Source organism: Larus michahellis, chromosome Z, assembly GCF_964199755.1.
Source record: "Larus michahellis chromosome Z, bLarMic1.1, whole genome shotgun sequence".
NCBI classification, from domain to species: domain Eukaryota; kingdom Metazoa; phylum Chordata; class Aves; order Charadriiformes; family Laridae; genus Larus; species Larus michahellis.
Genome location: NC_133930.1, coordinates 64,151,297 through 64,163,184, shown reverse-complemented (window position 1 = coordinate 64,163,184; position 11,888 = coordinate 64,151,297). Strand labels below are relative to the sequence as shown.

Below are 11,888 nucleotides of genomic sequence, written 5' to 3'. Positions count from 1 at the left end.
AAACAATTTTCTGTTCAGTAATTTTATTTTTCAGCTAAGCCACTTCTAGCTAACTGAACTCTCTAAAATTAATGGCATATTGTCCAGACACTGTTTGCTCCCAGAGAGATGAGACCTGATGGTTTCCAATTTATGCCAAGGAAGGGTATGCAGAGAGGCTCTTGCTTATACTTATTGCTGTAACAACCAACGTCAGCTATCTTTGTTACTTGTCCCATTGGAGGGTTGGAAGCACAAGAGCATAGAGGGGTCGCACCTGTGGGGAGAAGCAGACAGGACAGGTGACCCAAAACTGACCAACAGGGTATTCCATCCCATCTGCCCCATGCTCAGTATAAAAGCTGAGGGATCAAAGGGGTCAGCCCTCTTTCTTCGATGGATGGCATTGGAGAAGGACTCTGTCTGTTCATCTGCCTTAGATCCTGATTCGTGCATTCCTGAATCCAGTTCCTGAGTTCAGTTCCTGTCCGTCACTGAGTCCAGTCTGGGATTTTCCCTGTATTTGCCTGTGATGTGATCATCATCCTGGGAGCTCGATACGGTTTTGTATATATTCTATATATTTCATTTTTTTTTAATTATTATTTTATTAATATTTTCATTAGCTTCTTTTTTTAAACTCCTAAGTCTCATTCTCTCTCTCACTCCTCTCCTTGGAGGGTGAGGTGCGGGAAAGCATCTGTTATTCATTTCAATCCAGCCCAAACCACACCACCACCACATCTGCGCTTGCACAACAGGTCCCAGCTGAACGGTGAATCCCTGGGACGCTTCAACTGCAAAGCTGCAAACCTGTGTAAATCTCAATAAAGTCATATTAAAAAAGCCTTTACAAAGCGACAGCAACAGGCCACAGGTGAGAAGCTGAGCCCTGGCGCAAGCCTGGCCCGATGACTGAAGCCTGCTCCCAGGCGCTGCTGTGGTGACAGGCTGTCCCCGAAGTCGATGGGGCCCAGCCCGGTGTTACCGGGACAGGAGGCGGGCCGCGCCAACGCCCGTCCCGCCGCCGAGGCGAGGCGAGGCGAGGCGAGGCGAGGCGAGGCGAGGCGAGGCGAGGCGAGGCGAGGCGAGGCGAGGCGAGGCGAGGCGAGGCGAGGCGAGGCGAGGCGAGGCGAGGCGAGGCGAGGCGAGGCGAGGCGAGGCGAGGCGAGGCGAGGGAAACCCGCCTCCAGCCGCCCTGGAGCTCGCAGTGGCGCTTATCCCCGCCCCCTCCCCATCACGCCACTCCCTCCACCCAATCAGAACGCCCCGCTCCTCCGCCGCAGCCAATGGGAGGGCGTCCTCCTTCCCCCGCGTCATGACGACACGCCGGCAACCATTTCGAGAGGTCGCGTGATAGGAGGCGGCGGCGGGCTAGCTCCCTGCCCGACCTCGGCGAGGCGCGCCGCCATTGGCTACACCGGGAGGCCGGCGGCGCTCTCATTGGCTGCCGGCCATCACCCGGTGGGCGGCCGGGGTCGGTCGGCGTCGGTCGGCAGTGCCGCCGCCAGGGGGTGAGTGCGGAGGAGGCGGAGGGCCGAAGCTGCGGGTGAGTGCGGGGGGCCGGCGGCGGGGGGCCGGCGGCCGTCACGCCTTGCTAACGGCCGGGCAGCTCTAGGGGAGGCCCGTTGGCCGACGGCCTGAGTCCGCTCCCCTCCCGCCGGGCTGAGGGGCCCTGACGGCCGCCCGCTGTCCCCAGAGCCAAGCGGGCACTTGTGTGGGGTGGGCGGCGGTGGTGTCCGTTTCTGCTCTCTCCGTTCAAAGTGTGTGGATTTATGTGGGTCGTGCTGCTGTTGGCGTCCCTAAGGTGGTGGTCCTGCCCTGGTGGCTGCCCCTGTGTTCGCAGGTGCCTTCAAGCCGGAGGGGAGCCGATGGATCTGCTGCCGGATGCAGCGCCCCTGGCCACCAAGCTGCGGAACACTCTGGTTCAGTACCACAGCATCCCAGACAGCGAATGGCGGGTCGCCAAGAGAACCGTGAGTGCTCCGGGCGCCTTCCTGCCTTGCAGCCCCGTTTGCGCTCTCAAGGAAGCTGAGGTCACCCGTGTCTCGGGGAGGGGGGGGTGGGGAAGGGGAGGGGGGAGGAGAAGAGCTTATTATGGCATATAATACGTGTGTAAAGCATTTGGCAAATTCTTGCAGGGCTTTCATATGAAAGTGAAACCACCCTTCTAGGACAGTACAGCTTTGGATGGTGGAATGTGTTTTTCCTCTTTACAGACGTACTCTGTCATTCCTTCTACCCATTTTCAGGGAAGTATCTCATAGAAGAATCATACCGCTGTAAGACTATAGGCTTTTCTTAAAGAAAATTGTGGAAACACTTCTAGCACTAGCAGTGTTGCAAGATGCTCACTTGTACTTTCAACAGACCAGCCACAGCCAGCTGGTAGGCTCTGCCAGCCTCTGGAATCTCTTTCATCTGTAATACTTGAACCCATCATGCTTCAGCTTCCAAATGTTTTCCTCTTAAAAAGTGAGATCATTCTTAATTCTTTCTCTCCTATTGCTTCAAGTTTCCAGTGCCTTCAGAGCTCACACATCATTGTAAGTTTTCTTCCATGAAAGAGAATGCAATTCCTGCTTTCTCCAAGCAGTTTGCCATACTTCTTTTGAGCTGCTTGACTTATTCTGAGTTCTGCTTCATCAAGCTGGTGCATCAGTTCTAGGCTGGATTAACACTTTTTAGTCCTGTCCTGCATAGGAGGTAGAAACATATTTTGGTATCTCAGTGTAGCAATGTGATAGGACTAGTGTAAATTTCTGTCTTTCCCCTTTTCTTACAATGGCTTGGGTGAGTCTCGTTGTTTTTTTTTTTTTCCTTTATGGGCAGACATTGGTAAGAGAGGGTCACGTGTTCCAAATGTAACTTGATTGTTTGCAAAATTAACAAATTCACTGTCATGAGAGGGAGGAACAGAGTATCCAAGCCTTTCACTCCTGAAAAACACATACACCACCTCTGTTCTGCTAAATGCTAAGTTTTTTACCTATACCATTGTATTCCTTTAGGAAATTACCTGAATCTCACTGTTTCAGATCAGGTTACTCCCCAGATTTTACCACTGTAAAATTCCAGTTGTCCTTCCTTCCTGTCTCCCTTCCTGCCTGCCTTCCTTGTGTTTTGGTACTGTGCTATGTAAAAGAAATTCAGAGCTTTATCTGCCTACCAGGGAGATGTGTTTTGCCACTAAATATCTTAAACAGTTCTGTATGCAGTACTTACGCTACTGTTCTTAGGACATTTGTGCTTATGTAATCATGATTCCAAACAAAAAGGAGCCATATGGTACTCTCTTTAACAACAAAATTCAAAGATTTTGTACAGAGGTTCCATTTAATAGTTAGATAAAAATCAGAATACGCTGTTTTCTTCATTTTCTCTGAATAGACTACTGCTTTTGAGAAACTTCTTGTCAGGCATTTAAGAGAGAAGGGTATCTTAAACTTTCTTGTCTGGCACTGTCAGCATTTCCTGCACTCATCTGTCTGGTTATGTGTCACAGGAGTGCAAACACAAGTTGTGTGGTCTTCCTGCCTGAATAGTGTCCAGATAATGGCTTTCCAGTTGCCTTTTAATTGAAAGGCTTTTTCTAGTACTGTGGTTCCATTATTCATAGTAAACTAGCTTGTCCTGCCAGGACACATTTCTGCGCAGTCTTCTATCATTTTACCCCGAGAAAGGCAGTTGACTGATTTTTTTGAAAAAATGGAATATTAGGGGTAAAAGATGTCTGAAGCATCTGCTTCTGTTCTTAAGTAAAGTGTACAGAAGTGTCCAGGTCAATGAGCACTTTGGGGTGAATCATAGTAAATGGTAAAATTGTTTGCTTTTCTTCAGAAAAATTGAAGAATTTTCTGGACATCTTATAATTGTAAGTAGGTGACAATTATCATCGTATCTTCCATTTTCAGAAAGATGCGACTGTGTGGCGTAAACCATCAGAGGAATTCAGTGGATACCTGTAAGTGGGCCTGCAGAGCAGATACTTTTTTAATGTTCCACAGATTTGTTTTGTAGAGATTAGAAATGAAGGTTGTGGATTTTACATACAGTCTGTGTATTCAGCTACGTGGATTCTGCAGAGGAGAAGCTAGGTGGATCATCTAGTGTGCCTGTACCCTTTCTTTTTCATGCTATACCTTGATGCTTTAGTATTGCCTGGTGTCTAGAACAACAAACAATGAAAACTGGGGAACACACCACAAAACTCCCATTGGCTGAAGTGGGCAACAACATATGCCCAGACTTTTTGGAAAGAAGGTCTGCGAACCACAGAATTAAGTCAAGGTTCAGTAGGTCCAAAGTGTTACTGGGTGACAACCCAGTCAGTGCTTGGACTGTTACAGTGACTATGCAACTGCAATAGAGTAAAATATCAAGCGTGTAGTTATGGGAAAGATGTGTGATATAAAGGCCTTTCCTGCAGTCACTGGGTTCTGTTGGTATCTGTAGGTTTAGGTAGAGAAATAGTTACTAGAGGATGTCACCCTGAAAAAATGGGAAGTTGTCTGAAAAGGTAGTGTTTGAAAGTATCTTAAAGACTGATACTACGTTCTGTGGAATTTAAGTCCCGTTAAATCTGCAAGAGCTGATGACACCAGACACCAAGAGTCTGCTGACTGTGCAGGGCCATGGGGACACTGACAGCAACAGGTTGTATAACTTGAACCACTGCCAAGAGGGCAGTGGCTGCTATGTGCAGGTGAAGACTCCAGGGTGGTTGTGTATACACCTGGCACTTTGAAGAACTTTACAGACACCTACCTAGAAGCCACTGGCATGTTCACGTGGTCCTCCAGTTACGAGTATACAGCTCAGATTGGCTCCAGCCAGGTAATTATGAGTGAATATGGGCGAATTGCACAAGTGAATAGGTGAATCTGTTGCTTGACCTACTATTAATAAGAGCAGCGTAATGAATAAGAAGTGTTTTGAAAGTAATGGTCCTGATGGAGTCTTCCCCTTCAGAGTGGGCAAGTAAACAATATCTCTGGTGTCTACTAAATATATCCGATAACAAGTGAATGTTCTGTAATGTTTTGTACCAAATTATTTCATTTGGTACTTTTATATACCACCAAAGCATAACATAGTTTCTCATTAGCTTTGTTCCACTACTGTTACTTCTACTTTATGAAAAATGTTTTTCCTGTTGTATTCCTGCACTCCTTTCTTTTTGCTTTTACCTTTACTTGTCCCTGGTGGACTCCCTTGCTTGCCCAGGAAGAAGAGCAAAATAACAAGTTGTTAGAGAAATAAACATGATGATTTTTATCTGAGGAAGGAGTTTGCCATTTACAAAACAGTGATTACCACATAAGGACAAAGTTTCTCAAAATAACATTTATTGCAGAGAAGAATAGATGCACCCATAGGTCTTTTTCTGTACTGTTTTTCTGATACAATTGTCCACTGACCGTAGCTCTGGGTTTCAAGGTATTATAGTAAGTGTGCTGTTGCAAATCAATGGAATATTTATAAAGAATTTCTCACTTTTAAATATGAACATATGTTTCTCTAGCTACAAAGCTCAAGGAGTGGTGGAAGATGTTACTAACAGAATAGTGGATCATATTCGCCCTGGACCTTATAGGCTAGACTGGGACAGCTTAATGACTACAATGGACATCCTGGAAACCTTTGAAGAGGTGACGACTTGTTTAGATTCTGAAGGGAAATGTGTATAGTGTATAGATGCATATATGAATTTAACAGTACAGCAGAGTACTCATTCCAACCAATACTAATATTTTTTTGCATGCACATGGGATATTGTGCATACTTGTGGCAGGTGACCTCAGATGATGCTTTGTGGCTGCATAGTCCTATTCTGAAGGCTGAAGTTCATCTTTCCATCAATGCTAAAAATAAAGGAGTAAAACTTGGTCGGTCACAATTTTCTCAGGCCTGGGAGCTCTGTTAGCTTCTTATAAAATTCACATATGGAGAGTTACAGTGTGATATTTTATATGCCAAAGCCTTTTTATACAGCATGCTGGGAGACAAAATAATTCATGCTAAGGGGCAGGACTTGCTAAAGAAAGGTAGGTTTGAAGTTGATTACAGAAGAGCTGATAGCCTTCCTTTGGTTACGGGGGACTTCAAAACCCTGTGGACATCTGGCTTGAACATGGATTCTCTTCTGCTCTGGTTCTCTAAGATTTATATGGCAATGTATTTTTGCTAATTATTCCCTAAAATTTATGCAAACTCTATTGTCTTATAAGATCACCTTTTTTAAAGAATTGTTTCCATTCTGTTTTATTATTCACTTGGTGGATTAAAAATACTTGACAGAGCATCTTAGTGCTGAGAGAGGCCTTTTGCAATTTATTCATGGTCCTTTCGGACTTGCTAAGTAATGGGTAAGCCACATAAAACCCACATGGCTGTCAGTTCCCAGGCATGACGCAGTTCTCTAGTTTTAGTCAGTATGGTTTAAAGGTGCCAGATGTTCTCTGCCCCTGCAGTTCTCAGTTGCAGACTGCAAGTCCTTACAAACGTTGAACATTTAGACTGAAAATGACACAGCCATTCAGACCTCACTGCAGTTGTTTGCACAGCATTGTTGACAGTCTGTGACCTTTGTGGAAAAGGCTATCTGCCTACAGCTGTAATTTTCCCTGTATTCATTATACTAAGTTGCTTTTGTTTTCTTACCCTCCTTATTTTGTCACTCAACAAGAACTGCTGTGTGATGCGCTACACCACTGCTGGCCAGCTCTGGAACATCATAGCACCAAGGGAGTTTGTTGATTTCTCTTACACTACAAGCTATGAAGACGGACTTCTAACATGTGGTAAGGCACCACTTATATCTGCTTAATTCTTATTTTGCAACAGCTGCTTGGCTTAAGATTTAATTCAAATTAGTTTAGTTCTGCAGTAAGCATTTAAAAATGGTGTAAGATGGCTTCCAACAAGTATTTCAAAGGTATTTTAACATCTTACAGATTTAAAGAAGTGTACAGCCATCCCTGTGTGCCAAGTTTCACTTATGCCAACTGTGCAACAGGAGTGGTAGAGAGAAGTTGAGTGCTCTGACTCAGCTCTTACAGCAAAATGGGTGGAGTAACAACTAGCTAGTAAATGGGAGGATTGTCTTTTTAATGTCAGAATTTCTGCATTTAGCTCTGCTTGTCTGTTGTGGACTTTGGGTGAAGACCAGACAACTTTCATGCATGAAAATACCCAGAAACTTGAAGTGTGTCTGTCGCCTATTAAACTCCCCAAGCAGGAACTTGTACATTTTAAATTTCCTGTACCTTTATTTTTTTATCTGTCTCAAATTAATTTCCTTTTTTTGTTGTTGTTGTTTTTTTTTTCCTTGATAGGTATAAGCCTAGACTATGGAGAGGTGAGACCTAACTTTGTCCGTGGATTCAATCATCCTTGTGGTTGGTTCTGCGTCCCTCTTAAGGACTATCCTAGCCACAGTCTTTTGACAGGCTATATTCAGACTGAACTGCGAGGGATGCTACCACGATCTGCTGTAGACACTGCCATGTCTAGTACCCTGGCCAATTTCTACTCTGACCTCAAAAAGGCACTGAAAACAGACGAACAGTGACGTGAAAGGCAGTGGGTTTCTTGCAATCAAGTGATATTGTTTAGCTTAGCATAGGTTAGCTACTCAGTTAAAAAGTGAGTAACATTGTTCCTGACTTTATGATGAAGGATCCAGACAACTTTATGAAGAACTTTTTGATGTGATACTTAGCCTACATTCCAAATTATTGGTGTGAGATTCTGTTTCCTTCTCAGCACTCTTCAGCTGTGTGAAGAGTAGTCTGAATCTATAAACTCCTGGCTTCCTAGGTAGAAAGCACAAGATGTGTCTGTGGACTTGAAAAATGCAGCATGAAGTCAGCTCTCACCAACAGTATTGAGAGTGGAGTGCTAGGGATTTTTCTGGTGCAGGTCACTGTACAGGCAGCATCTCATTGAAGATGTAATTTTGTAATATATATATTTTTATATTTACTTAAATTTTTTTATTTATTTAGTTTGTACAGGTGCATCTGTAATTTGTTTTTTAAAAATTGCTTTGATTTATGGATATAAATCAAATATATAAATCAAATAAAATATGATAGGGATATTACATAGCTAAGGTGTTAAACGATACTATTCATAAGAAAATTATTTGCTCTTGTTAGCAAAAATAAGCATTCATTAGTAGCATTTCTTCAGTGTTGTAATTGTAACAAGTACTCATTATTGGCATTTCTTCAGTGTTGTAATTGTAACTTAATTAACTGTTGTATATAACAGTCTCAGTGCATAGATAAAGAAATGCCCTTACAGCTGATCCAAAGCTCATTTAAGTCATTGGGTGTCTTTCCATAGTTTTTAGTGGGCTTTTAATCATGCAGTTGTCAAAATTGCAAACCTCCAATGGATCTTCTGTGATACTCTGCATTTCTAAAGAATTTTTTACTTAAATTTGCATGTAATTGTGTGGGGCTTGGGGTTTTTCTGTCTTAACTGAAAATCCTGGATTACTAAAGCAACAGAAAGGACCAGTAACTTGCTTCAGGTATATTGATGTAGCCACAACAGCACAGACTGCCAGTCTGCTGGTACAGCACAGTAGTGTTTTGTGGTAATGCCCCTACATAGATCTTTGCAATAAATTAAATTAGCATCTTAAAACACGAGCAGCTGAAGGCCAAAACTCAAGCTGCAGAATTGCTCAGATCTGGTGGAGGCTGGAGGGTAAATTTTTTAAGGATATTTATCAGGTGCTAACAAAAGATTGCTGTCTATGCTGCTTGGAACCTGCATTCTCTTTAAAACCTGACATTAAGCTTTTAATGTTGGTATGCGTCATTTGCTCAAGTGAGATTGTAATTATTCCTGTGTTTTACCAGTGCTACTAGAGGCCAATTTAGCTGTGTTGTAGTTAGGGAAAGTACCTTGGAGCCCTAATATTTTGGGGCTAGTTGTATACATACAATCCAAGGACTGGTTGTGAACTCTCAGGAAAAAAAAAAAATTGATGAAAATGGTTGCCCTGTAATATTGGCTCTTTTGACACCGGCCACTGTAGCTGAACTCTGAACAGTGGGGACTTTTCTTTCTCATTGCTCAGGCAAAGAAGTAGAAAAAACATGACGCAGAATATAGCGAGAGCTCTTCCATCATGCTTCATGTATTAAGGCACTTAGTACTGTTTAAGACAGTTAAAAACAATGGCATCAAACAGCCTTTGGTGTCTTCATAGACAGAAAATGTCATCTCCCTGTTAGGTTTTGCGTATTCTGCAGTTCGCTCTGAACTCCTTGGTTACTCTTCCTATCTTTTCTATCTTCCTTGTTTCCCCCACAGTACTGGAAGTTCACAAGGTGATTCTTCACCACTAAGGAATCAGTGTCAGCAGACACCCTTTTTCCTAAATGCTAGGGTCCACTCCTTTCTACTAGTGGTATGGAGGCAAGTATGAAAGCCCTAGCAATACTGGTCTGTGGGATGAATCCTGACTTGATTATAGAGGGAGCTGTGTAAAGTGTACCCTATTTATTCTTCCCAATTATAAAGACTACATCTATAGTGAATCTGCATATTTGTGTCTTCTTTTTTTAAAACTGCTGGGACTAACTAATTGAGGGGTTGTGATACAGATGGATATAGAGAAAAATATTCCATTGCTCTGTAAAAAGACCAGTTTAAATCTACACAGAGGCACTTCAGTGCTGGAGAAATGGGTCAAAAGGAGCACAAGAAACTTACAGGATGATGTTTGTACAACGCTAGGCACTGCAGAAAAGATTGAGGTCCCTGTTCCAAACACCCATTATAAGGGCTTTAAAACACCTCTAGAGTATCTCTCCTTATTTAGTGTTCAGTGAAATGGCTTTTTATGCTTTCAGTGAAGATAGGCTGATGAAGCATAGAGCAGCTGAGGAAAGAAGAACTTGTGTTTAAATGGAAGAAAATTGCTAGTTTATTTTAAGTACGATGATGTTTTTAATAAAAAATTTCTTCGTGCAGGTTTCCTTTTTGTCAACAGATTTGTTTTCAGTAACAGGCCTAGAAATGGAAAGATTTTGTGAATGAGAGCAAAATTTCTGAAAGGAAAGTAGGCCTTCTATTTTGCATTACAGTAATTTTTTCCTTAAACACTGATTAAACTTGCTTTGTGTCTTTTAACAGACATAGCCTATTGCTTTGCAAGTTATTCTGAGCAGTCAAGTGAATAACAGAGACTGTCAGAGACAGAGAACAGAACCAGATTTTATTTTATTTTTAAATCAATAAAAGAGCATAGTACAACTCTCCAGTTTTCAGATGAGGAGATATCATGGAAGGTGCTAACGAATTTTAAGAATTTATTTTGTGGAATCTCACAGTTCTAAAAATTTTTCTGATGTAGGAGTGCGGTGATTGACAATGTGTGCTGATTATGCTGCTGAAGCAATGCATAGCTGATACCCCTTCAGTCATTATTCCAAGCAGTTCAGCTATAGAGTAATACAGAACTAGAAGAAGGATGTCCAGTTTCATAGTGTGTTGTATTTATTTGAAATGAAAACCTACTTTCTTTTATGTATCTAAGGATTGAGAGGAGTGTTAGATTTTGAGCACAACTGTTCTTTAACCAGAGTACATTCAGAACCAAGAAAGCCACAATATCAAGTATTTATCCGATCGGAACCTCTTTTCCCACCATGGTGTTGTTTTCCTCCTAAGTTAGTGGACAATCTAGATGGAGCCAGGACAGTAAAAACTGGAAAGCAGTTGAAAGGATAAAGTGCAAGAGCCCATATTTTGCTTATTAACAGGTAGTGGGAGACAAAGTAAATTACCTAGTATAGATTTCTGTCTTGCTCACAGAAGCAGAACTTCTGCAGGTTTGTGACATTCGACAGTACTTAGGAGTGTTTCAGTTAAACTGGAATATAGTTATCTGAATGTGACTTCTGAACAAGGTGTCCAAGAATAGCAGAGAACAGTTTTTGCTAGGGAAATGGCATGTATATAGACACATCAAAATTATTTTTATATGACTAGTATTTTTAAAAAAAAAATAAATTTTCAGGGCTTTAGGCAATATGACAGTCTAATTTTGGCACTTTAACTAGGTTCTCTATGTGTGGATGGGAAACGTGGCTGAAGATAAGATAATTTTCAAGTTTGGCTTCTGTTCCTCATCTAAACCCTCCAGCATTAAACCTTGCTTGTAGTTGTGCTCCGTATTTTACATATGCAGAAGACAGAAATAGGGCTAAGTTCAATTTGGGGGCAGTCTAAGGTACTCTACCACAGCCTTCTGGGAGGCAGACTCGTACTTCAGATAGGTACTCTGGGAACCGCACAAGCCCTGATCTCAAATTTGATGAATATAGAACCGTGAAACATGCTGAATTTATAAAACATAAAAAGAGTGCACAATTCCTCCAGTAATCATAAATAACCAGAACTGTTTTGATGGTGTGACCTCGTGATTCAACCTAAGAGGTTCACTGCTGTACCTAGTGAAACCAGTCAAGTCGTGCCCATGTTCAGAAAGTCAGTCTATCTTAACAGTGGTTTTAACTGATTGTGTTCAGCACTTAAGAGATTGTATTTATATTTTGAATGCAATTGCAGAATAAATTAAAACATGAATTCCAACAGACTCATGGTGTGGTTTTTTCAATACTTGTGCAGGCGGATGTATCGGGTTACTTTTTGGGGAGTCACGCCTGATGATGTAGTTCTTCAGCTGCATGGTGCTCTCTAATGCTATCAATTCATCTCCTTAACTTTGAAAGCCAAAAAGCCAGTCTTTACTTAGGAACTTGATTTAGGCTGAGGAAGATGCACAGCTCAGATTTTTGCTAAATTGAAATCTCTTGAAAACTGTACAAATAGGATTTTCTCAAAGCTTACATTCTTTTCTTTTTTTTTTTTCCCTTTTAATG

At 42.2% G+C, this 11,888-nt stretch overlaps 1 protein-coding gene across 4 annotated transcripts; it reads left to right on the top strand.

Moving 5' to 3' along the window:
• Nucleotides 1-1,338: 1,338 nt before the first annotated feature.
• STARD4 (StAR related lipid transfer domain containing 4) lies at nt 1,339-11,596 on the top strand. Of its 4 annotated transcripts, none has more exons than XM_074569267.1 (6): nt 1,339-1,493; nt 1,826-2,015; nt 3,894-3,943; nt 5,504-5,630; nt 6,668-6,782; nt 7,317-7,696. In XM_074569267.1, the coding sequence occupies exons 2-6, from the start codon at nt 1,851-1,853 to the stop codon at nt 7,550-7,552; spliced, it is 693 nt and encodes a 230-aa protein (XP_074425368.1). In that variant the 5' UTR covers nt 1,339-1,493; nt 1,826-1,850; the 3' UTR covers nt 7,553-7,696. The 4 variants fall into 4 exon arrangements, with proteins under 4 accessions (XP_074425368.1, XP_074425367.1, XP_074425366.1 ...); XM_074569266.1 differs by having other exon boundaries at nt 1,339-1,528; XM_074569265.1 differs by having other exon boundaries at nt 1,379-1,493; nt 1,826-1,955.
• The last annotated feature ends 292 nt before the right edge of the window (nt 11,597-11,888 follow it).